The sequence below is a fragment of the Pseudopipra pipra genome, chromosome Z (genome assembly GCF_036250125.1).
Source record: "Pseudopipra pipra isolate bDixPip1 chromosome Z, bDixPip1.hap1, whole genome shotgun sequence".
Classification (NCBI taxonomy): domain Eukaryota; kingdom Metazoa; phylum Chordata; class Aves; order Passeriformes; family Pipridae; genus Pseudopipra; species Pseudopipra pipra.
This window is the reverse complement of record NC_087581.1, coordinates 55,812,920-55,839,115: the sequence shown is the minus strand read 5'-3', so window position 1 is coordinate 55,839,115 and position 26,196 is coordinate 55,812,920. Positions and strand designations below refer to the sequence as shown.

Below are 26,196 nucleotides of genomic sequence, written 5' to 3'. Positions count from 1 at the left end.
AAGCGTAAAATGGTGTCGAGTGAACCCTTTCATGCTCCAACATATTCTTACTTCAAGGGAATATGTGTGTGCTTTCGATCACTGGACCTCTACCTGTCCTTTTGGAAACAAGCAGACCTGCTGCAGGACTGCTGTGGAGCAGGCAGCACATTTTGATCGGAGTCCATCATTATCTAACTGTGTGTTACCAATGTTCCCAGCCATGCTGTGGCTTATGGAAACCTTTTAAAAGACAATAATGTTTTGGCTTCTCTTTTCTATTTGAGTGACATTAAAAGCTCTCTCTTAACAAAATACAGCCTTTAATTTGCCATGTTAAAGAAAGATGGCTGGGAGAAACCAGACTTTCTACCATGAGTGGGTAAAAAATAATCCAGTGCCTTTGTCAGTATAAGCCTTCAGACTGAAGTCCAGAGCTAAATTGTGTTGCTTTGAATTTGACCAGCTTTCTTTTCTAAGCATACAAGTTACAGGAGTTCATTGTGTCCATGTCCTGTGCTAAATACAGTCCAAACTGTTTCCACCTATAATCCTGTGCAGGAAATCAGAAGGGCTCCTTGAAAACATACAGAGGAGCACATTTTTTTCCTCATTAATATTCGGCAGGACTTCATAACAGCATCTTAATAGAAACTGCAGTATTTTGCTGACTTCCTCAGGAGCTCAACACCATGAAGCTGGTGAAAGGGCTGGATAAAATGAAGCACATGGGTACTTCAAAAAGCCTGAGGACACTGGTGGCCAACATTTAGATTTTGGTTGCTGGAGTGGAATTGAGGATCTCGGTTCATCATCTCTTTCTTCTCTTCTGAGAATTGGGGCTGGATGGCTTTAGAAGGCATTTAAACAGCTTTTTTGAGATGCAGCTTCCAAAAGCTTTGTGCTTATCCAGTGACTGTTTAAAATAAACTATAGAAGCACAAGCTCTAACTGCCCAGCTCTAAGCCTTCTCTGGGAGGATTTAAATTTCAGCTCCTTGTGTTGATCTGTCTCTGCCCCAGTGAGTCTCAAGTTATTCTTCCAAGCAGTGAAGCAAGATCAAGGGAAGGAGCAGGGAAAGGGTCCCTGCTAGGGCAGTCTGTAGGCTGGTGATTGGACTCTTCTCCAAGGGAGATTCATCTAAGGAAGGAAAATTAGTTTGCTGGGCTGTTCAAAAGGAGAAGGGCTCCTGTCAGTCTATCTAGTGTTATCTGAAGAAAAAGCGCTATATGCCATTCTGTCTGTGAATAATCCAATTCTGTTAGTTTGTGTTTGAGCATGTGTCACAAACACCTCTTTCGATAGGCTGTCTCAGAAAAGTAGGCAAGGGGTAATACACTTACTCCACCTCAAATTAAGGAGGCCCAGAATTCCTTGGGTCCTGCTCAAAATAACTCACTTTGGCACGTGTGCTGAAAGGAAACTTTCAGAGTGGTTTTGAGGTCAAAATTGTGTAGTGTGGATAGTTTTTGGTACTTCCTCCCCAAAGCAGCTGAGCCGTCTTCCAGAGACAGTAGATTCCAAGCATCTCAAACATTTTGGGTGCTACGTCTCTGCCTGAGCCAATCCACCTTTAAAATTGTGCCATGTTTCCAGCGGGGCACATTCTGTGAATGTGGTGTTGGTTGAGGTGTTTGATATGCAAAGAGCGAATCAGCCTTATTCAGGACAGCAGTAACAATGTTTAGAGCATTTGTAATGGATAAAAGGCACCTGAGACCTCAGTCCAGCTGCTGCTGGAGTCATGGGTTCTTGGGCAGATCCACATAGTGAGACATTGTCTTAACTGTCACTCTGAGCAGAAACCATATTCAGTTTTGTGCTTATTTCAGAGTCATTTTGGACCATCAGCTCAGATGGTACCAATAGTGATGGTGCAAGCAGGTGCGAGCAGCTGGCCCTGGACATATCCCATCTGGAGAGGGATGCCACAGTGTGAGCACACTGGTGCTTGGCTGTCCTTCATTCCCCTGGGGGCATGAGGCAGAGTGCCACTGATGTTGCCATTTTGTAGTTCTGGCATTCCCATTCAGTTTTGGCCATTTTAGAAGTATTTCTGTTTTAAATTCTTTTTAAAATTGCTTTTTAACTAAGCCAGTACCATGACAGTATGGGCTGACACTTCAGTTTCAGTCAGGCTGTGTACTGAATCCAGCCAAAGGATACTTGACTTGAATGAAGTGTGCTTACCCTCTTTCACACGTGTTTAGCTCTGTTGAGTTAAAGCAAAGAACTGCAAGCTCAGTGGCAGCACCTCTTAGCACCCTGATCTGAAAGGTTCAAATCTCCTCTTTCTTGGGGCTATGTTTTGAAGGAGTTTTGCTCAGCCTAAGGCAAGATGTTCACCCATCATGGAAGCAAAGCAGTCCGTGTGTTCCTGAGCATGGGGAGGTAGAGTGGTAAGTGACTAATGAGACTTGTCTTCCCTACCTGTATTTATAATGTAAACAGGACACTCCAGTTCCCTAGTCCCAAGCACCACCACTTCTGACTCTCGCGCTCGACAGGGTTATGATGCTAGGGGACGCTTGCTGGATTGGAAGGATCCGCTTGGTTCATCTGAAAATACAGATCCATATGTGGCAGTTTCATCCCATAATCATCAAGACAAGAAGGGTAAGGCCTTGGAAATGATGTCCTGTGGTGAGGAGGGAGGGGGAGGAGGACTAAAGTGTAACTGCTTCCAGCTGGCTTGGAGTAACATGTAATGAAACTCTTGTGCTATAATTAAAAGCTTATCATAAAGCCTGAAACTAAACAGCCAGTCTTAGACTCAGTCCTAGATAATTCACTGCCTGAGGAAACCACACAAAACAAACAGAAGTGCATGCCTTTACAGAGTGTTTTATGTATGAAAGGAAGGGAAATAGTGGGGATTTAGACCTCTTTAAATTTGATTTGTCCTCTGAAAGAGCAAGATGCGGGCTTCCCATTGCTCTTAAGGGTCCACTTTTATGTTGCCTTTGTCTGAATTCCTAGCAGATCTCAGCTAATTTTACATTATTTCCTTCTCTCAACAACCATAGAATCATAGAACCATGAAATGATTTGCATTGAAAGAGACCCCCAAAGATCATCTCATTCCAACCCCCCTGCCATGACCAGAGACACCTTCCACTAGACCAGGTTGCTCCAAGCCCCATCCAACCTGGCTTTGAACCCCTTCAGGGATGGGACATCAGCAGCTTCTTTGGGCAACCTGTACTAGTGCCTTACCACCCTCACAGTAAAAAATTTCTTCCATATATCTAATCTAAACCTGCCCTCTTTCAGTTTAAAGTCATTCACCCTTGTTTTATCTCTACTTGCCCTTGTAAAAAGTTCCTCTTCAGCTCTTTTGTAAACCCCTTTAGGTACTGGAAGGCTGCTATAGGGTCTCCCCAGAGCCTTCTCTTTCCCAGCCTGAACAACCCCAGCTCTCTCAGCCTGTCTTCATAGGAGAGATGTTCTATCCTTCTAGTCATCTTTGTGGCCCTCGTCTGGACTTGTTCCAACAGGTGCTTCCCACGGGTCTTTCCTGTGCTGAGGGCCCCTGAGCTGGATGCAGCACTGCAGGTGAGGTCTCACCAGAGCAGTTTAGAGGGGCAGAATCACCTCCTTCAGCCTGCTGGCCACGCTGCTTTTGGTGCAGCCCAGGATGCATGGCTTTCTGGGCTGCAAGTGCACATTGCTGGGTCATGTCCAGCCTCTCATGCACCAGCACCCTCAGGTGCTTCTCAGCAGGGCTGCTCTCAATCCATTCAACCCCCGACCTGTATTCATACTAGGAGTTGCCCTGACTCCACTGCAGCCCCTTGTGCTGGACTTTGTTAAACCTTTTCAGGTTCTCATGGGGCCACTTCTCAAGCTTGTCCAGGTCCCTCTGGATGGCATCCCATCTTCAGGTGTGTCAATCGCACCACTTAGCTTGGTGTCACCTGCAAGCTTGCTGAGGGTGCACTCAATGCCGCTGTGTCATTGCTGAAGACATTAATTAGCACTGGTCCCAGTACGGACCCCTGAGGGAACCACTTGTCGCTGATCTCCATCCGAACGCTGAGCCATTGACCACTATCCTCTGGATGCAACTGTCCAACCAATTCCTTGTCCTTTGAACTGTCCACTCATCAAATCCATCTCTTTCCAATTTAGAAAGAAGGATTTTGGAGGGTGTGTCAAAGGCCTTACGGAAGTCCAGATAAATTATGTCAGTAGCCACTTCCTTGTCCATTGATGGAGTCTCTTCATTGTAGAAGACTTGTCAGACAGCACTTTCCTTTGGTTAAGCTGTGAGCTGTGCTGGCTGTCTCAAATCACCTCCCTGTCCTCCATGTGCCTTAGCAGAGCTTCTAGGAGGATCTGCTCCATGATCTTCCCAGGCACAGAGGTGAAGCTGACAGGTCAGTAGTTCCCAGGGTCCTCCTTTCTACTCTTTTTAAAGATGGGTACAAGTTTCCCTTTTTGCTAGTTGCCTAGAACTTCACCTAACTGCCACACTTTTCAAATGTCATGGAAGTGGCTTAGCAATTACATCAGGCAATGCCCTCAGGACCTTGGGATGCATCTCATCAAGTCCAGACCGTGTTCCTATACTCTTCCCAGAATACTTGTACCTACTTCCACCATTGACACATTTCCTTCTTGCCCTATAGTTTGTCCAGCAGATCCTGACACAACCATGCCAGTCTCTTGCTTTTCTTGCCCGGTTTCTTTCACCTGGGGATCACTAGCTCTTCCATCTTGGACCAACTAGGTCTAATACAAGCCCTTTGGCCTCCAGTCTCCCTTTGTGATACATACAGAGAATTAGGCAGAGAATTGCCTAAATTTGCCACTAGAACATACTCAGAGAAAAAGAACCTTTTCTCCTAGGTAAGGATGGTGATGCCCCTCATTGCATCTTGACCCTCATCACTCTCCCAACTCCTTTTAATCTGTATCACAAAGAGTTTAAAATTGTTCCTTTTAAACAGAGGAGTTAGGTTCAAATAGCTCCACTGCTAGAGAGATGTGAGTCCTTGTTATTCTTCTCCAGGGTGTTCTTAGATCTCTTTTTTCAATCTCTGCTCTGTTGAAGATGTTTTGCTCTGTGTGGACTAATTAAGTACTCAGTGGGTCAGAAGGAAGATGGGTATGAGTAAAACTCACTTGCTGAGTGGTTAGGGCACTCACCAGGGGCAGGAACACACGTGAGCTTCAGTCCTTTCTGCTATGAATACTTGATATAAAACACTTAAAATATTAATTGAAATGTGGATTCCAGTCTCTATTGTTCATGCATTTTACATGAAAAACTCATTAGTCAAAAGCATCATCTGTTCCTGGAGAAGTTACTGGCATGCTAGACCTCATGCTTTGCGTTGTCTGCCCAAACTAGTAGATTACTAAATCATACTCCTTCCCCTCCATCTGACCCAGTGAATCTTGAATTCTCTGCATTGGCTGAGGAGGCTTTCAGCAGGGGGTGATGAGCACATTAACATCTCAGAACAGTCTTCAGAGCTGCATGAACAGCTGCCGGTGGTCTGGACCCAAACTGTGACCTCAGTGCCTGTTATTCACAACAGCCCCAGATACAGGATGCCTCCCACAGTCCTGGGATATCCGGGGTTTCTCACTGAACTCCCCAGGACTGACCTCAAAGAGCCTTCACAGTTTTTAACCATAAAGGCAATGGGCATCACCTGGCTGGCCCAGCAGAGACAAAGCCTTAAGCATTTTTCCATTTGAGGCGGCCAGTCAAATTAGGCAGGGGATTCAGTAAAATTTCTTGAGATACCATGGCAAACATTAATCTAGTAGCCTTGGCTTTTAGGCTTGTTGGCAGGAAATGGAGTATGAAGATTTCGATTCCCTCAGGCAAAGATATGAACTTTCCCCTACCTCCCAGCTAATTAGCTTTTCCTATAAAAAAGGGAAAAACTGCCCCCATTTGAACAATTTTTTTTTTTTTCAGAGCTTGATCCTGTAGACATTCTGGGAGAATAACTGCAAATCTAAACCAAAAAAGAGAATTTCTAGAACCTGATCAGACTTCTCTGTGTGTTAAGCACAGAGCCTCTTTGCACTCTGCACACCTGTGGGCTGCTAAGCCTTGGCAGATGAAGAATTTCAGGCAGCTGCAATACTTAAACTGAAAACCGTAACTTTGGGTGCAAGTGACTTATGGTGCTGAAGACGAAAGCTCAGACTCCTAATTCCTATTTAAACCCAGTTTGAGATATTATCCTCACTTTTTTTAATTCCTCATCCCTCTCTCTTCAGCTGTGAAAGGACAACTGAAAAAAAGCAGTTTCTGGGTATCACTTGTGTAGAGAGGAAAGAAGGCAGATAAACTTGCATGCCCTCCTAAAGATGTATGTGATTTAACTAGCTCTCCTCTTTCATCTCAGCAATAAATCATTGAGAATGCTGACAGCCAAAAAATAAGGCTCTTTTCTTTCTCTGTCCAGTCTGCTAGTAACACTTGTCATTCAAAATGCTTCAGGTGAGAGGACATTTCTTAGAAAATCTAGTGTTCCCTCTTCTGAAAGTAAGTGGTATCTTTCTCTCATCCACCCTGAAAGGGGCAAATGTCATTAAGCAGATTTAAGAAGGAATGAAGGACTGAAGGAAGGATGGATGGATGGAAGGAAGGGAGGGAGGAACAGAGGAAGGAAGGAAGGGAGGGATCCTTAAACCCAGCTCTTCTGCTAGTGTCAGACAGGAGAGCGGTGTCAGAAACCAATAGTGGAAAATCTGGCCCTTTATGTACCCAAAGGAATGCAGAGATGTGCATGCATTTTAATGGCACTATTTGTTATGTGTGGGTCCCTGCTTCACAAGTCTTTTGCAAAGCAACGCTTAATAGATGGAAAGCTAGCTCTTAAAAAGCATCTTGTATGCAAGTAGCAGCTTTCAGAAGCGCATGCAGTGACAATATTAATAAATGTATAGCTATTGGATTTAATATTTTCGCTTCAATTCACTGACTTGATGAGGTGGCTTACATTCCATACTTCCCTCCCCAGGGAGGGATGGTTACCAAAGAGCCTTATAAACACTTGACAGGGTCATTTAAATATCACACATTCTTTGGTGCCTAATTATGAATATTGACAAAGCTGGAAGCAGTCTACACCAATGAAAACAATGGCGGCAGAGGTGACCGCATGGTTGTTTACCATTACCATCTACTTGTGTGTTGTTACTTCTTGCCTTGCCCAGTCAGAGCCAGTTGGCTCCCAAATTGCTATTGAGTTGTTGTTTTAACGGGGCAAAGGAAGGAGTTCTTGCACAAAATCAAATCAGGAAATGTTACGCTTACTATCCCTTTATCAAAATTTTGTTTTCACTTTTGCTGTGATTTCTTTTGCTTTCACACATTCACAAAGAAAAAAAAAATTAACATTTTCTCATGATTTTGCAAGGTGCTTTGTGTTGTTCTTCATTGGTTTTGTCAAATTCTTTCAACAGTGTTTTCTTTCCTTTTCTGTGCTCACAAATGGCTCCTTACTGATTGTACTAATTGTATAGAATCCACTTACTGCTTTCTTTTCTGTAACATGGTTGCTTTGATGATGTCACATCCATCCATATGCTTCACTTTTAATTCAGTGCAGGCATCTTGGGGAAGATCTGGGGGGGTGTGAAAAGGGGTTCTTTAAAAGGGTTGACTCATGGGAATGTGACATTTGTGTGCCACAGCTTTGGTAGCTAAATATACTCTGGGACTGTTGTTTTGGAGCTACATCACATTTCTTGCCAAGATGAAAATGTGTAGTGCAGCCCATAGGGTGGGAATTATGCGTTGCCATCCCATTGGCATTTTCATTTTGGCCATTAAGGAATCTGCCCTTTCTATTGCAGAAAAAAAACCAAACAAACAAAAAACCAAAAGAAAACAAACAAAATCAACCAAACAAAACAATGCAAACAAAAAACGATCTCTGACTGGGCAGACTGAACCCCCCTTTCCTCTTCTATTCCCATTCTTCCCCAGCAAACAAAAACAAACTAACAAAAAAAAAAAAAAAAAAAAAAAACAAACAAAAACAAACCCACAAAAATCCCCAAAACACATGTTCTAGAGTATGTTTACCTTTTATTTTCTTTCCTTGCTGTGTTTTAGTGTTGATTTAATTGTGTGTTTCTCACCTTTGTTGAAACAGTTTCCCTAACCTCATTGTCTAACCTTCCCCCCTGCTGCCATTGTACTTGGTCTTCCTCCCTTTGCAGTCACAGTCATGAAGCTCCTCCTGTGGAGCACTCCAAGGCTTTACCCTCTACACCCCAGTAGTGCCGTAGTGCTGTATCTCTCTGTAGTTGTCCTACTAACGAAGGAGGAAGTAGAGATGTACAGCTCTGCAACAGGCCTCCATGAAGAAAACAAAGTGATTTTCTTCAAGAGTAGCTGGCCTTGTCCCTCATTACTCTGCTGCCCTTCTCTGCTGCCTCCTGTCCTTCCTGCCCTCCCTTCAGAAACGCCTCATGCTTTTAAATCCTGGGTTCATTAGCGCAAATGTAGCCAACAGCCCAGCTTTCTCACTTGCTCCCTAATTGCCTGGAACCCGCCTTTTAATCACAGTTTTGATAAATTAGTTTCAAATTCAGCTTACGATTTAATGGCTCTGCTACAGCTTCTCCACAGCATTCAGGTGGAGTGGCCTGAGCTGGGCACTGAATGACAAAGGTGTAGTGTTGTTGTTAGCAGGCTTTAATGTTTGTATTCCTTCTTGTCTCAGCACTCATTAGGTGAAGATTATGAGGTGGTATCTCCTTTCCTTAACAAGCCTTTTGTCGATATCCATGTAGCAATAGTAAAAAAGCTGATTAAAAGCAGTGATGAACAGTTTACAGAGTTAGGAGTTGCTGGTTTATTTGAATATCAACAGTGATCCTTTAGAGACAGTATCTATATAGATTGTCGAATCTATATTAGTAGTAGTAGTAACTGCAGCTCTTTCTCTGATACAAAATTGGGCATGATTAGCAATAGTCAACTCCTTTATTTGGAGAGGACTGTTCTCTTGGGGAGCCCAAGAGCTGTTCCTTTCAAAACCTTCCTCAAGAAGATTTTTATATTGTACACAAGTGGCAGTGTTACTAAATTTTACTGTGATTATCACTACTTGAAAGATTTGCCAAGTGCTGACAATGCTTGTCTCTGGAGAGTCTGCAAATGTTCAAGCAGATTCTGTTGCAGTGAGACAGAATTATATGAAACTTCAGGTACAGTTATGATAAAGAACATAAAGTGCTGATATAACAAGATACTTTACAAGTAGACTTGAAATGAGAGGGGGAAAAATCCATGGCAGAACAAAGCTTCAGACTCTTTTTTTTTGCATAAGTTAAGCATCTGTTGTTCACCATGGGAGAGCTGAGTTTTGCACCAGAAGTACATTTGCAGAGTATGTTTTTACACAAAAATATTGTTATATGCTAATAGGTACACGGATCTAAAGATTCAAAGTGGGTTTTAATCAGAGAAAGCAGAGGAACGTGCTTATTATCTTGCTGGCATTATGTAATAATTCAGATGAGGAATTAAAGTGGCACAAAATTTGTGAAAACTTAGCTTTTGAATCAGTGTTTGCAAGTCTGAGTAGAAGGGCTTGGACTTTATCAGTATCATCATCCTGACACTGTCAGAAGGAACTGACTGATCCTAAGAAAAGTGTAAGGCTAATGGCAGAAGGATTTGCACCATGGTCAGTTCTGCATGGGGGGCCTTGGGAAGAGATGTAAACTCAAAGCACGTGGACCTGGGAGAAAACTAGGCAAACATTGCTATTCTTTCCCATATCTCAAGCCATTGTACCGCACAAACAAAACATATTGCAAGTACTTTGCAGATCACTATGTTTTGAGTTCTGAGGAAATAATGAAGATTGAATCAGACCAGATCATTCACTTACTACACTTTTAAGTCTTTTGCCCACAGTCTAGTCAAAGAATGTTGTGAGAAAGGGAGTGGAGAATTTGCCCTGACTCTGTCTCTGATTACATAGTATTTGGCTGAGATTTAGAGTGAGAGGTGTGGTTACTCAGAGCTGCAGTGCTTCACAAAGGGATTTCACCTAGACAAGACAAGGTGACTTACTTTTTCCATTAGGATTTAAACAGAGGTTGGTTGAATGAGTCTGTGATAAACAGAGACCTATAGATTTTTTTCCAGAAATGTTCTTAGGTAAATTAGCGTCAGCTTACTGTAAACATCCATGTTTCTAGAGGGAGGCCTTATTTATGTTTGTCACATATACTAGTTGCTTGGTCGAAATACTAAAGAAACCACTTTTTTAGAACAAATAACCCTATATTTGCCTAAAATGGCTCTAATGAGCAACTTGTGCAGGAAAGAAATGTCTCATAGACTAATCACAGCGTACCTACTGTGGAGCACCATTTTATCCTCTGTATCAGATGAATACCAGAAAGCCACTATTAGCAGTTAAATGGGACCCAATTGTACAGCGCAGTTTTTAGTGGCCAGATACCTGTGTCACTAAACGAGGCTAATAACTAGCAAACATGCCAGAAGATTGATGACTTCACCACACTGGAATTGCTGGTATCATGTGACATGCACCAGAGGGCTGTACAGCCAGGATTAAGGGAACACACCAGACTTGTCCAGAGAAATGACACTGATCCTTCCTCTGTCTGTCTTGCATGTATGAGCTGTCTGCTCCCAGGGCTACAGACAACTAGTCATCTCAGATTACATCCTCAAGCTCAAACAGTGGCAGTAGAACACAAGATACTAATTAATAAAATGGAAATTTTATATAAAATTCATGAAAGAGGAATGCTGGAAGGATGCTTCTGACAACAGACTTTCTTCAAACTTGTTTTCATTGTGTTTTTGTAAGTTTCTATGAGAACAAGAATAAAGAGAGAGTGTGGAGACAAAGCGTTCAGCAAAGATGTCAGGAACTAAATCCCTGAGCAGGGCCACATCCTTAAGCCAATTTTAGTCAAACATGAGCATTATAATAGAGTATAGGGCAGTGATTTAGAGTGCCTTCTCTGTGACTAAGTCTTCATTTCAAACCTTACGTACAAAAAAAGCTCCAGCTCATTTAGTAACAGATTTTCTATTGTAGCCATTTGAAAGTGTAAGGAAATGAACAAATTTAACTGCAAAAGATAGGCAAGGATAAGTAAATCAAAATAATGGAGGGGCAATATTCCAACACATGCCAGCTGCCTGTGCCACACTTAAAGAAATGCCTAGACTTCAGCACTGGCACTCACTTAACATTTTCAGAACTGAAAATGTTTCTACATTTCACTAGCAGTACAGATTTCAGATTTAACTAGCACAAGTCAAAGCGTGAGTAGTAAGATTAGAACCAAGAGCCATTTGCTGTTTAGTAGCCAAAAAAAAAAAAAAAAAGACATCACTGGTAATAGAAGAGGTTGTATCAATTTGCAACCTCTAGTTATGGAAACAGAGCTCTTATGCTCCCAAATTACTGGATCCTACAAGTAAAAGAATGGTGAAGTTTAAAATAGGTAACATCAAATGTCAAATGTGGCTTCAGGAAATAGCAGGTATCCTTGACCCGTAATTGTCCACCTGCATAGATTTCAAGTCAGGCTATCCATTTCCAGGCTGCAATGAGCAGTAGAAGCTTGTCTTACTAAAACAGAGAAAAACTGTCATTGCCCCAGGACCTTGATCTGCTTTTTCAATAAAAGAGGCCATGTCTAATTTGTCAAGGCAGCTGCTCAGGGTTCAGGGCATTAGAGCTATTGTGTGATGGACTAGATCCCCAGCTACATTCATCCACAGTCACCCAGTGAGGACAGCTCGGTGGAGGAACAGACTGCCTCATGCTCTTGTTTGACCCTTGTAGCACTGACATATTTATCAAGAGCTGTGAATTCACTGTAGGATGTGCTTGCTCCACAGGGCCACTACTCTATCTGGAAATAGCAAAGCATAACCAGTGGACAGGATGTTGAGTAACACCCAGTTTCATTTTTGTGATGTTTATATTGATTATAGGGAGATGTCGTGCCATACAAAGATGATGAATTGAAAGGGCAGCCTAGCCCTTTAAACAAGAGATTTCTAAAATTGCTTTGAAATTTGAAAATTGACAATCTTGTAGCTGAAAGACATATAAAGCACCTTTTAGGGTTCTTAATGCCAGTATACTATTAAAATGTCAATGTGCTGTTAAAGATATTTGAGTGATTCATTTTCCTCATATAAGATGTGCCTAGTTTCAAATATTGTATTAATTAACCAGTAAGATGTCCTGTAGTAATTTTACAATGACCTAAACACCTACAGTCCTGGTTCAGAGCACTTTTAATACGATCTGTAGTTTAATTACATGCCATGTACAAAACACCACCTACATTTTTCTAATATAGATTGTCTTTTAGTTAATGGTATCAACATCCCTCTTAGTATGTAGGAAGGATCCCAAATAACTCTTTTCCATTTTACTTAGTGTTCTTTAAGACTGTAAAAAAGGCACACTTAATTCTTTGTGTCAGCATGGGCTGGTGCTCACTGATCAACAGTATGTAGTTAATTAAAAAATGAAAAACCTGGAGAGGGCATAATTGAGATTTCGAAATTGTAATTTTATTGAACATTAAATAGAGATAACAAATGTCATTGTGTTTGGAAAAGTCGTTCCTATGAATTTCCTTAGTTTAGTCAGGTGTTCAGGCAGGTGTTACTTCGAACTTTTTAACAGTCATTTAGTGAGACACTGTAGTCTCTTGTATCTGATTACCGTTGCTATTACTTTTGCTAGACTTCAGTCATGTGTTCCAAGATTGTGCCAGTAGCTGAGAGAGAGGATAGGGAAAAAATATGTTGTTCTTCTCACATTACACAAAGAAGAGTCTTAGGCATTTTATTGAGAAGTTTTTCAGCAAATAGTGTAAATTTACTATTGTATCAAAAATGTGCATCCTGACATCCCCATGAGGGAGAAAAGAGTTTTGTTGGCCTGGCTGTAAGTTTTTTTTTAAATCTCATTCCCTCATGCCCAGAAGAGACTCATCACAATTAGGCAACTAAATACACAAACAACTCTGTGTACATTGAGGTGTTCCTAAACCACCAGCTGATAGTCTGACAGCTCTCACTGCCCCAGCAGAGCAGAATAAGTCAGAGTCCCTGCTGAAGTAGATTTTAACAGCTCCATTGGCATTAGAAGAGCTTAGGGCGGTTTATAGAGTAGTTGCTCAGGAAGCATTAAGAGGCATTTCTGGCACAGGTATACAATGCAGCAAACATTTGGAAATGGCTAACAGCACATTCATCACCAACTCTGTGTTGGCCAGGATATGAAACTGTCTTCTACCAGCAACCAAAGATTGCTATCTTCTGTGAAATAAAATCTCAGCTGAAGGTGCAGCTTGATAGCATTGTCACAACTGGGCATAAACTAGACAGTTCTTTCAAATGCCCAACAAGGATTTTTTTAATTGGAGAATAACGCCAGCTGCATGCTGTCAATAACATGCCATCTTGTTCATCTTCCATCCCATTTTACACACAATTGTGATAGAAAATAAAAGAACAGCTGTTATTAAAAAAAAAAAACGGGGGGGGGGGGGTAAGCAGGCACATTTTTGAAGCCCTACAAAGCTACTGCTATTCACTATCATGTTCTTGTAGAAAGAAACAGAGGGGTATTTTTGGAGAGCCTGAAAGATCTGCATTTACTGAACACAAACAGTACCAGCACAGACAAGGTATTTAAGGGTGTGCAGAAACACCTGACCAGCACTACACCAAAGCCTTCACTGAAATAATTCCAAAAGTCTTTTGAGAAGCACATATGTTCCAAGTGTTTCCTTATTCTTTAAGTCAGAAAATTATACTGAGTTCCTGTTTGGAAGAAAGAAGGATATGTGAGACAGAAGCTACAGTGCTGGGTGAACACTAAGTACCACTTTTTTTTAAAGACACTAAGAGGTTGGTCTTATCATGTGGTGCAGAAAAGACCATCGGTAGTTTCGTTGAGCCTGTGGCCAGCACTGGAGAAATTGAATTTCTGCTACAAGCTTATAGCCCCCATCAAACAGTTCAACAATTCTCGATGTGTATTCATTGCTGAATGAGTCCCAGTCAGTGCTTCTCAAAGAAGGGCACAGAGCAGGAGTGCCCTCTGTCCCTTCTTCTGCCTGCTCTCTGCACTGAACCTCTTGCATTCACCACAGCCTGCCCAGGGATTTGGACAATCAGGGCTCATAACAAGGAGCATAAAGAGCACTGCTCTTTTTTTGGAGAGAGCATTCAACTTTATCTCTACAAAACAGTAGACTCTATTCAGTGTCTTAAAGAAGTCTTACAGTCCTGCAGCACTTTATATGTTTTTTGTCTAAATACGATCAGCTACAGGCAATGTCTTGAGGCAGTCATCCAGTAAGACCAATTAATTTTGCGTACGCAGGGGGATTTGTATATCTCACTGTGCACTTCCAGTCATTGAACTAAATTACTAATATCAAATCAGCAGCTACTTTCATATACCCAGAATTAAGACCTGGAAAGACAAAGTTTATCTCTAGTTGCTCATAGCAAGACAAGTTGATAACATCAGCTGTGCTTCCCTGAAAGGTTTGGTCTCACCTACACTGTGTTTAGAAAAGAGGAGAGGGAATAAATATAGGTCACTGAGGGAAAAGAGATTGTGATGAAATTTTCTAGGGTTCCAATACTAGGAAAAAATGAGGTTTTAACCTCCCACTTAGAAGTTTGTATATCTGTAGATCAGTAAACGTATCTTGAGAGCTAGTCTACAAATGTGAAAAAGCCAGTCACGTTCCTTGTTATAGCACCTACACATACACCTATAGCTGTGCAAACTTCCTGTTTTTCCTGCAGCATTGGAAAATGCTGTGTTAAAGAGCATGAGCAGAAACAAACAACTACAGTAAATCCAGAAAAGTGAAATTTGATCCAGAACCAGAACTGATTGGAAGGCTGGGGGAGTTGGTGTTTGCAGCAACACTGCTGTTTGTGAGATATTTGGTAAAGCAAACACAGAGGTATGCTGGACAGTCAAGAGGGTGTCTGGATGCGATTTAAATATATGTTGGAGAGGACACTGGCTTGCCCACACAACTGTGGTTAGATTACTGCTGGCCCCAGGGCAGCTTTATTGGAGCTGGGACAGATACCTACTTGCCAAAGTATGTCCTCTCAGATTAAGCTACAGGTTCACCTCATCCAGGGAAGCAGACCAGCCCTAATAATTACTGAGCATGTTAAAAAAATGCACAAAGGAAACATCCATGAAGTTCTGGCATCAAAGTATAAATGTATATGCATTGCCTGCAAGGTGGGGAGGTGCTAAAAAAATTAGGTTAAAAAAAAGCAAAGAACTGTAAGACTGACATACAGAAAAATGCAAATCACTACTGAAGACAGAAAATTAAGTAAGAGAGAGATCATAGCAGCACCAGGGCAAGAAGTCCACCAGGGAAATACTGTCTTTTACCTCAGGATGTGGCTGGAGTGACTATGCTTGCTTTACTGGACATACTGTGGTTTCAAATTTATGTAACAGAGAAAGAAGTGTGCTGATATTTATATTTGAAGAATAGTGAGATGTCGATGAAGAACTAGCAGTAAAATGAGTCTTGCTGACTGTTACAGCCAGTGTTTCAAACTCATCGCAATTCCTCAGTCACTTAATGTATCCATAGGCAGATGAGGCTATGGGATTGCAATATAAATGTAATATCAGATATGTATAAGCTATTTTTTACCTACATCACCAGCCCTACAAATATTTCTGGAGGAAGTCTTGTCTTTTACTGATGAGTGATGGGGGCATGTTTTAATTCTTAAGTCCAGGTCTTTTAACTACACCTGCTGTGTTCACGAGTGTAGGAGAAATGAAGAGTTAATCCACAATGTTTGCAATATACAGTGGTAGCATTTTAATAACAGAAGAGGTTTCATCCTTTCTCTGTATAAAAGCAGACCTGGTCCAGCCATATTCTAACATGCAGCAGCAACCCAGCTGTGGGCAGCAGGACTGTTCCTAAGAAATACAGTCTATGTGCATGAATAAACATTGTTGGCTTGGTCACATAGTTGTTCAACAGTTTAATAATAATTTCCAGGGACCTCAGGGAATAGGAAATATAGAGTAATGTCTTATTTAAATGTCTTGAATGTATAATAGATAAGTCCTTTGTTAGTTCAGCTGTGATGTGTTCAGTTACACAAGTAGCTCAAAATTAGCATTTATATTTTTGTGCCTTTAAAGAAGATCAGAGCTGATGAGGAAACAATTTTCACTTTTAGGTCATATGCAGTATTTGAAATTTAACCCGAATTCTTCCTTAAAGCTGCTTTGAGCTTCAGCCTGCTAAGCAGAGCTGCTAATGTTGACATTCTGCAAACTTCACTTTTCCCTGTTGTGCAGAAAGGCCATAGTTCAAAACAGGCTGTATAAAAGGAGAGGAAAAGCCAGAGAATTTCTCAGTGACAGCTTCTCTTTCCTTGACACTGTTCATAAAAACGTCTTCCAGAAAGGCACTGGGCTGTCCAGAATACAAAATGCTCACATCAGGAATAGAAAAAGGAGAAAAAAAAAAAAAAAAACAAAAAAAACAAACCAAAAAAAAAAAAAAAAAAAAAAAAAAACACCACCCAGCATTTGTTCTGCACCATCAGAGGAGCTCCATGCAGTGAAATGGGAACTGTGAAGATGAGAAATTCACTTTGCAAGCTACAACAACTTCTCTAGAGCCCTGAAATCATGCATATTCAGCCAAACATATGTAAATCTCTTTTAACCCAGCTGTGAAAGATCCCCCGAAGTAAGCTAATAAAGAGCAGCTGGATATGTTTAAGCTCATCCCAGGCATAGCAGAAAGGTCCCAGAATGTATACTGAGCTTTTTTTACGTCACTAGAGGAAATGCTGCAGACTTTAAAGGAAATTTGTGTTTTAAGAAGCAAAGCAGCATAAAGTTTGTCTCTGCCGAGACAAACTACAAAAGAATTAATTTTCCTTGACATTTGAATTTTATACTTCTTGTTTTTAACTACTGTGAATGCCCGTGTTTTACTTTTTTGTAAAGGACATGCTATGTCTGCTTTTTGCCATCACACAGGCATCTAAAATTATCATCACTCACTGGGAAAGGGTGAGAGGTGAAGGAAAGTACTGAAATCAGGAGAGTTCAAAGTGATCAGTCACTGCATACCACCTGCCAGTGGGACAAAGGTTGTCAAATGCTTTCTAGTGCAGGAGCTGGCCCTGAGCTTAGCCTCTGGGACAAACAAAATTGAGCTGGCTTCAGGACTGTAATGACTTTCATTATTATATTACATATGCAGGAGGTTGTGTCAAACAACCCTTCTCCCATACCTGCAAACTTAATAAACCGGTTTATTTACAGAGATACTACTCAGAAGTAACACCATTAAAAAAGCTTTAAGAGCTTGCTGTTCCAGTCTTTTCAGGTCTACCTCCTCCTCACTTCAGTGGGTGTGAGAGTTGTCTGAGCATGAACTTTCTGGTTTAGATCTTGTCATTTCCATCTATTATAATCCATTGTTTCTGATCTCTCAAATTTCATAAGTGTGAGTTCACAAGGCTATGGTGTGGGTTTTGTGTGGCCACTGTGACATGCAGAAAAATTATGTTGCAGGCTCATTATCAAACTAAAAACAGATAACTTAAATCCATTCTGAAAATATTACTTCAGGAGAGTCACAAGTTATCTCATATGGACAAGTTCATCTCTCCTCCTTTTGTAAGTTACAACCATCTTTTTTTCTATGGAGAGCCATCTTGGCAGTCTGTCATGAAAAGTGAAGTGATGTAATTTGAACCAGTCAAAAGGAGAAATAAAACCGCTATTAGAGATCAATTGATGAACCTATCCTCGAGGGATTGTTTCTGAAATAGGTCGAATAAAGGGAGAGAAAACCCTAACAAAGGCTGATCTGATTGCTTAGATACTTTTCAAGGCTTTGTTGTCTGTTATTTCAGTCACATTATATATTGATTTTGTTGTCACAGTTCTGAACTATGATTTCTCCTTATGCCTCCAATGATCCTCCGATCTCTTGTAACTGAAGGTTTTTTCTTTACCACCTTCATTATTCTCTCCAAGTGTAGGCACCCACTTTTTCTTTGTTGGGTATCTCAGACTACTAGCTCAGGCAACTGGCTTTGAGAGCCCTAGGGTGGAATCTGAGGGGAGATGGATTACTGTTCTCAGCACAGTCATGCAAAACTTAGAGTTGCAGACCTTTACAAGTCAACAATACAGCTTTACTGCGAGAGGAGGGGGAAAAAGCATTTGCCAGCGAGTTTAACTACAAATGTTTAAGTTGATTTTTTTCTAGCTGGTGACACTGAGAGTCCAGAAAAATGGGTACTGTGTTGTATTGCCCTGAATCAGCAGAATGAGTTCTTGGAGCTGGAACAAAGATGAAAGAAAAAAGCTTACTTATTGTTTTCAAGAAAGCAATTCCGTTAAAGTGTCAAACACCAAATCATTGGGATTATAATGTGTTTTGTTTATGTCAAATCTTGAAATTATTCCTTCAGGAAAACATGAGATAAGATCTCAGAAATCCATGGTAGACTCTGATCATTCCTGAATTTTCTATCACTTTAAACCTGGCTGTCCAATCTAAATTTGTCAGCCTTTTTATTACTAGTTTAAAAAGAGGTAGAAAGCTTGTTTGTACCTGTAGGGATTTTCCAGTCTGAAATAGTCTTTTAGCAGCATGAGACTGCCTGTAAACATAGTTCTAGCACCTGGAGACACATGTTGAAAACCTATTCAGTGGTATTTAAAAAATATTTTCTGAAGCCCATAAAAGTCTTAATTCATAATGGGTTTTTACCAGTGTTTCTTGCAAGCCTAAGGAGAAGAAGATGTACAACAGACAGGGAAGCTTGCACTGAAGAGTGAAATTATCTGCAAAGTTTTCCCCTTAAATAATAACAGTGAAGAAATCATTGTGTCTTTCTGGAACAATGACTTGTTCTGTAGAAAGTCTCGAGTGATTTTGTAGGTGTTGTAGATGGAAGTAGGCACATTCCCATTTAGCTAGAGAGGTGAAGTTTAAGGCAGCAATGACACTCCCTTCCTAATTGCTGTTAATGTGTGCTCTAGAGTTAAATATTACCTGATTTCCTGATAGTTAGTCCCTCACTTCCCTTCCAAAACATCATTCTTCATTTCCCACTTCCATGTTTCAGCTTTGTGTGCCACCATTTTGGGTTATTACTTTACAAACTCTTGCAGGCAACTTTGAAAAGCTGAGCAATGACAGCTTCCTGCAGAGCTGATCACAGAGTGATCCTGGTGCACATGGGATGTGGTCTTCCCATTGTCCAGGGTACACCTCTTGCAGCCATAGATCATTTCAGGGACAAAGGTGTCTTTGTCTCCACACTACAGCTAACTGTAGTGCTCAAACTGAAAGGTGTTCATACAGGGGATCTTGTAGTGATTGGACCAGGTATTGCTGTCTGTCCTGTGAGTTTTCCTCACCAACTTCAGCTTGGTTGTGGAAGAAGGCAACATCCAAGCTATTGTATCACTAAAACAGCCTCACATTAAGCTATTCAAACTGGGAAGAAGCTAGACTTAAAAGGAGTTACTATGGGGTTTTTCTTGATGTTCTGCCATTCTTGTCACACAAGGATCACAGGTGAGACAAGGAAATTTAGGCTTCATCATGACATGTTTCTTTTTAAACTGTACATAAGTATAAAAGGACAGAGCTCTTTTGCTAGGCCTCTGGAGTTGAGGTCTTCCTTTCTGCAGATGCCTGTTAATTGCTGTTCTCTTGAGACATGCACCTTACTTCAGATCTCTTTCCAGGTAGAACTTTGATCAGTACTTTTCAGCTGCAACTTTTCAGCAGGTTTAACTCACTTTCATATATTTCTGAGAAGATAAGTCAAAGACTTCAGAGAAGTCAAAGAAAAAGTAAACCTTTTTTGTTTTCATGAAAGGAAGTTTGTCTGGTTTAATGTAATTTATTACTGAAAAATTTGCTCTGGCTTTTTTTTTTTTAATTACTTTATCATCCTTTGAATGCTCATAAAATTGATTGTTTTATCACTTGTTCTATTGTCATCACCAATCTAAAATTGTACTAGCAGGTCTGTGTTTTGTTAGGTCTTCCCTTTGGCTCTTCTCAAAGGCAGATAGTATGCTTGTCCTTTTCCAGAGCTCTTCTTACTTAGATTACCTCCAGTGTTGTCCAAGATACTGTACAATGTCTAGAAATTGCTTTGGCTAGCTCCTTAAGCTGCTGGGGACAGATTCCATTAGACAATTTGAAAATGTCGACATTTTCTAAATATGTTTACTTTTTTCTCTCTATCATGGTCAACACTTATTCCCTGACTTTGTTACATTTCTGATCACAGATCAGAGTGGGGAATTTTGTTGAAAACTGAAGCAGGAAAAGGAGTAAATAATTAAGTCTCCATGTCTTGCCTTATCTATTCTCCTTTATTGAAGATTTTTGTGTTGATATTCATTATTCTTTTTCAGCTCTGCTCATGCCATATATTCTTTAGAATGATGAACTCTATTCCTTTGTGATTATTTCATCCTAATTACATTTCTGCCCTTGGAATTTCTTTCCTATTAAAATTAGTAGGAGAAGAGCATGCCCAGAATAGCTTCATCAGCATTTTCATACAGTAATGTTTTCAGCCCTGTGCACATCTCGCTTTTTAATTTTTTGGTTTTTTTAGCATATATACTGTCCTAGCCCTTAATACTTTTGTTAAGAAAAGCCTTACTTTTTGTTAAGAAGCAGCCTCACCTTCCAGCTTATGATAATCTAGTATACAGGAGATCTATATCATTGTATAACCTCTGGTCTTTTCTGTCTTATTTTTACCCAGAGACATGCCACAAGTCTGCTTCTTTTCCAGAACTTTAGAAAAAGTATATGTATTACTGACATAAAATGTAATATCTCCTTGCTTTTTCCCCAGCTACCTTTAGTGAGCAAGCTAGATCAATGCTCTTCATGTGATTCATCCAAGCACTAGCTCATTTTAGAATTTAATCACCCTTAAGGTTTGGAAATATTTTTCTTAATGTCCTCTTACCAACCAGCCAGCCAAAACAGTTTACCTTACCTACCAGCTCTGCGGAAGAAGGAATGAATTATGTATAGCAGAACAATGCAATACCATATCAGGTCTTCTCTCTCATTAGATGAGTAAGAAGAGGTGATTTTGCACGTTCCAGACTGTTACAGTACTAGGTATAAAGAAAATGAATGGTGAGGTTAGGAGATGCAGACAAAAAGACACAGGATGAAATTACAGAAAGTTAGTGGAGGAGGAAGGATCAGGTTGTCTGTGAGAATCAGAATGGCCATGAAAAGGGGAGAATATCGGGTGACTAGACTGGCTATTTTAGTAGCTAGAAATAATAATGCATCACTTGTAGGAAGACCCTGAACTTGTAAGCCCAGCTGTGACTTGTAAGGAAGAGAGCTTGATTTAAATGGAAGACTTCAGGGAGGTCAGTAAATGCCAGCATGTTTGTGGCATTAGTGACATGTAAGGTCTGATCCTTGAAGGTGCAAATATTTAATGTCATCTGCATCTTTGTAACATTTTCAGTTTTACTGTTATCATCTTTACCACCACACATCTCCCGAGTATAACGTTAATACAGGTAACTCTGTCAACACTGTCCCTTTCCAAAGAATAGCTTGTTGTTATCCCTAGTGATGTCTCACTACAGAAAACAGTTAGGAGTATGAAGTAAGCAATGTATTTTCACTTTTAAAAATGATACCTTGCAAACAGGAAAGTGCTAGACATAACACTTTAAAAGTATTTAATTTAGAATAATAGTTTTATTATTAAATAAGATAAAAATAATGTGGTGATAATTACATCAAACATATTTTACAGTCCCATTCCATTATATTTTATGCAGCCAGCCCAGTCTGTTTTGCAGTACATGATGTCTTAGAAGTATGTCAGATAACATATAGCTGTACGATTTTTTTAAGAGCAGGTATTTCCTCAAAAGTGAGAGTCTGAATACTTTACTTAACTTTCAAAAATGTAAGCCCTACATTTTTCTGATTACTTTCTCCATTAATTTTTAATGAGTGCAAATGAATGAGCCATGGGGTCTGTGTTGTTCTTTAAGAACTGTGGGATAGGTAAAAGCACATGCAGTGCAGTTTGTAAAGCAGCATGAACACTGTCCTATCTGTTTGCTTCAAACTGGCTTGTTTGGGATCACACACCTGCTTATTCATCCCAGTCTGTGAAGGCAGTTACTACTGATGTTAGGGGCTTGAGATACTGATAGACAATAACCACAATTATCAGCCCATTTTGTATTAAATTCCAACCCATCACCCCCCACCTGCCCTGTGGTCATGACAGTAGAATGCTGAACATTTTTCCTACTTTTTCATTACTTAGTTTTATCTATTCCATAAACACTAATGCAGGGTCAAATCTCACCCATTTTATTTTATTTACATTGAAGTTAGTGGGATTGCTTGCGTAACTAAAGATACATGGATGTGATCCCTGATAAAAAATAAATTATATCATTAACCTGGCATTGTGTCCAGAGAAGATCCGCCTGCCTAGAGCAAAACCACTAATGTTAAATATCCTGTAGTATAGAAAACATAATAAACATCAGGAAGGTTTGAGTTCCAGCAGAACTAGCTGGAATCAGGCTGTTTTAAGACCATCATAAATTTATGCAGATAAAACACCTGCAGCATGCACAGTCTCATTCCAGCTACCCCTCCCATGAAACACAAATGGTTATTCAGTCTGGACTGTGTGGTAATTTTGTAATGTGAGTGCTAATGATTTGATATCTGTTGGTAACCTAAAACTGAAGATTTCTTGTTGCTTTTGTATGCAGTGATGCATGTTTCTGTTTAAGGCTATCACTTGCAGAGTAGGACTTAGCCTAAAGCAGAAGGCTGAAAGTGTAGAACTTGAAGTTTGTCTTAGCCAGTAGGAAGTGTCAGGCACAAACATGAGTTTTAAGCTATTTCATTGCATCCTATCACCAGATACCTGAGAGAGAGAACAGCACTTTTCCTCTCCCCTCTCCACCATGAGGAAGTTGTACACAGCCATATGGTTGACCCTGAGACTAGCTCAGTTGATTAGAACATGGAACTACTGGTCATGGGTTTGATTCCTGTATGGGCCATTCACTTAAGAGCTGGACTCGATGATCTTTGTGGGTCCCTTTCAACTCAGAATATTCTGTGATTCTGAGGTCTCCTCTAAGCTGAACAAATCAAATATCTTCATCCACTCCTCATAAGTGATGCCCTGTAGTCTTTTCACTCCTTTGGACACATTCCAGTATTTTTATACAGTTGGCCCTTTTATCTACCAGGACATGTTGTTGACTCATATTGAGTTTACCATCAATCAAAACTGCCATTTCCCTTCCCACAGGGCTGCACTTCAGCCTCTTGTTCACAGTCTATACTGTAAAGTCTTTAATAACAGGATATTAGAATAACAGCATCATAGAATCATTTAGGTTGGAAAAACCTCTGAGATCACTGAGTGCTGCCATTAACCTAGCACCAGCACGGTCTCTGTTAAACCATGTCCTCAAGTGGCATGTGACAGCAGTTACACACACTTTTCAAACAATTCCAGGGATGATAATTCCACCAATTCTCTGGGCAGCTTGTTCCAATGACTGACCACCCTTTCAGTGAAGAATATTAAGTTACTAAGATATGACTTTTCCCTCCATGAACCCATGCTGGCTTTGACTGTAGGTGCTTGCACCATTAGGTGGGCACTTGTTGCCAAATAATCTGAAATTGCTGGGATAAATAAAACTCTCTAACACCATCATTTTAGCATTAGAAAGCAAGGCATTACCTTAATTCTGGCCAGAGATGTGTGTGTAAGACTAACAGAGTTCAGTCAATCCCACATAGACCCCAATACATAATTTATCTACCCATTTATACATTTTTAGCAAACAGTTAAATTAATTTTCCTTGGTTCTTAATTACACAATTCTCTTTCATTAGTTAGTATTTACTTCCTATTAGTTATTAATTTTTTGCTTTTTATAATAATTCGATCACATCTTTAGTCCTTTTAGTATCTTTGTCTTGGAAAGGACTTTCCATCACATATATTGAGTCTTTGTTAGCTGCCTTCTTTATCTGCTGATTTCTGCAAAAAGTCCTTGCAGTTCATAAATCTTGGGTTCCAGATGTCCAGCTTCAACAATACATCTTTCTCTCTCCTTAGCTTTGTTCACTGAAGCGTATCAAGGTTAACCTTTAACAAAACTTACAGTTTCAGTACTTTTCCCAAGCTATGTTCCCACAAAAGTAGCTTATGACAACTTCTTGCTAAATGCTGGCTTAAAGTGATTTAAGACCTAACACAGCATCTATGATTACTTAATACAAGTAATCAAAAGGTTAATTAAAGCTATTAAAAATTAGACAATTATATCATTTCCAACACACTGAGTGGGGATTCTGAGTCTTTTTCATGCAAAAAACATTGGACTTAAGTGCCCAAAGGGGCATATCTGAGAAGTTTGTGCATGAAAGGTGTCCACGAAATTAGGCTTTTTAAGTATCTGCATCTGTAACTGATTCTTCAGTTAATGACTGCAGTTTTACCAGTGTAAATAAATTTGGTCTCAAAATGCTGCAGGGTCTAGCACATAAATATCAGCAGGTGAAAGTCCACAGGAGACCAACACATTTGCAGTGAAATATTGTTTTTGCTGACTGTGCTGTAACCACTAGTCTGGGCTTCTACATACAGCAATTTTGTACATGGATTTAAATTACAGAGCTAGGTTTTGCTGCTGCTTGTTAAGCACTGATGACAAAGAATAGAAAAATCTGCCTCTTAAGAAGCTGCTGAGCTTTAAAAGAGGGTTCTCTTAGAAACGCTTAATTTGAAGATTGTTTCTAATTATATATTGTTTTCTGAGATTTACTCTCCTGCCCTTACATTTTTACTATTAAGATATTTATATGGATGCCGGATCTTATTTTCTTAAGTGATCATCCACTCTTGATAATTATTCACCTTGCAAAACCATAATCCTCTATATTGTCATAGCACAATAATGTCTGTGGCAACCAGCTGTGATGTCTCATGCAGGTGCTTATGATTTCAAGAGCTTTGCTTTTAAATATAAAGTTCCTGTCTTGTAAGCAAATATCCCTTGCCCACCTAAATGCTGCAATTAATTTGGGACAGAAAAATAGGAACAATACTATATCTAGCCAGAATATATATAGAACAATATATATATATATATAGAACAATACTATATCTACCTGTGGGGTAGAGGCAGCTTTTCAATGCTCTTTTAACATAGTTTGCTGAGGAGCATTTTGGTTCTAATTCTGGGCTGCAAATACCTTCTGTACCAAATACATGAAAAGACATTATTTTAGAAGAAGTTGATTTACAACATGAAAGTTTTGTATCTTCATGAAGTCTCAGGAGAGCCTTGGAGGTATATTTTCTGTCTTCTTGTCTCTTGCTGAGCATGTGGAGTTTTAATGCCCTGGCACTTAGGTCCTCTCTGGAGAAAGAGGTGGGAGAGATGTTCCTTCAGTTGCTTGTCAGACTGTGGCTGCTCTGTGTTAAGCAGTAAGAACAAAACCAGAAATGAAAAAAAAGCAAACTATAGGCTTTGTGCTTGTGTTTCATTAGTGCTGCTGGCTTCGTGCCCAACCATATCAGAAAAAAAAAAAAAGAAAACAAACTACTTTCTTCAGAAATTCAGAGTATTCATTAATGCTGCATTAGGGACTTCAGATGGAGGAGATGCGCTCTGCCAAAGACGCCTTCTCAGACAGCAGGTGCTCAGAGGGCCAAGTAAGATTTGACAATGACCTGACCACAGCACAGGACCGCAAGATGAGGCACTCAGATGAGAAAGCATAGGCTTCAGCACAGAGGTCAGCCTATTCATGTGTTTAGAAAGGAGACGGCTTTTAAAATTAAAATAGCAAGGACAGTCATCTAGCAGGCTCAATAAATTTCAACACTGTGCTCTATCCTTCATAGTTACTTAAGCATCCTCCTGAAGCTCAGGCATGTGACACTGACTTAAAAAACATATGACAAAGATAACAGAAGGAAGAGCAGAGAACGAAGCCTTAAACAATGTGGGATGCACCTCTTTGGTATTTGCAGAGATTCTATCTCCTCTCCTCCTTTTAGAGGTTTTTCAATGTGAATGGCTTACCATAGTAAAA

The 26,196-nt window shown here is 40.2% G+C and overlaps 1 protein-coding gene across 8 annotated transcripts in view; it reads left to right on the top strand.

The window, feature by feature from the left end:
• The window catches only part of SEMA6A (semaphorin 6A), a 118,947-nt gene that overhangs the window by 88,271 nt on the left and 4,480 nt on the right, over positions 1–26,196 (top strand). For 5 of the 8 annotated variants that reach the window (XM_064641514.1, XM_064641513.1, XM_064641518.1 and 2 more), the window contains one exon: positions 2,431–2,595. The exons of 2 other annotated variants lie outside the window; for them this stretch is intronic. In XM_064641514.1, coding sequence (XP_064497584.1) covers positions 2,431–2,595 — 165 coding nt within the window. Of the gene's footprint in view, positions 1–2,293; positions 2,398–2,430; positions 2,596–26,196 lie in introns of those variants that run through there. One more of the 8 variants, XM_064641521.1, reaches the window with a different exon arrangement.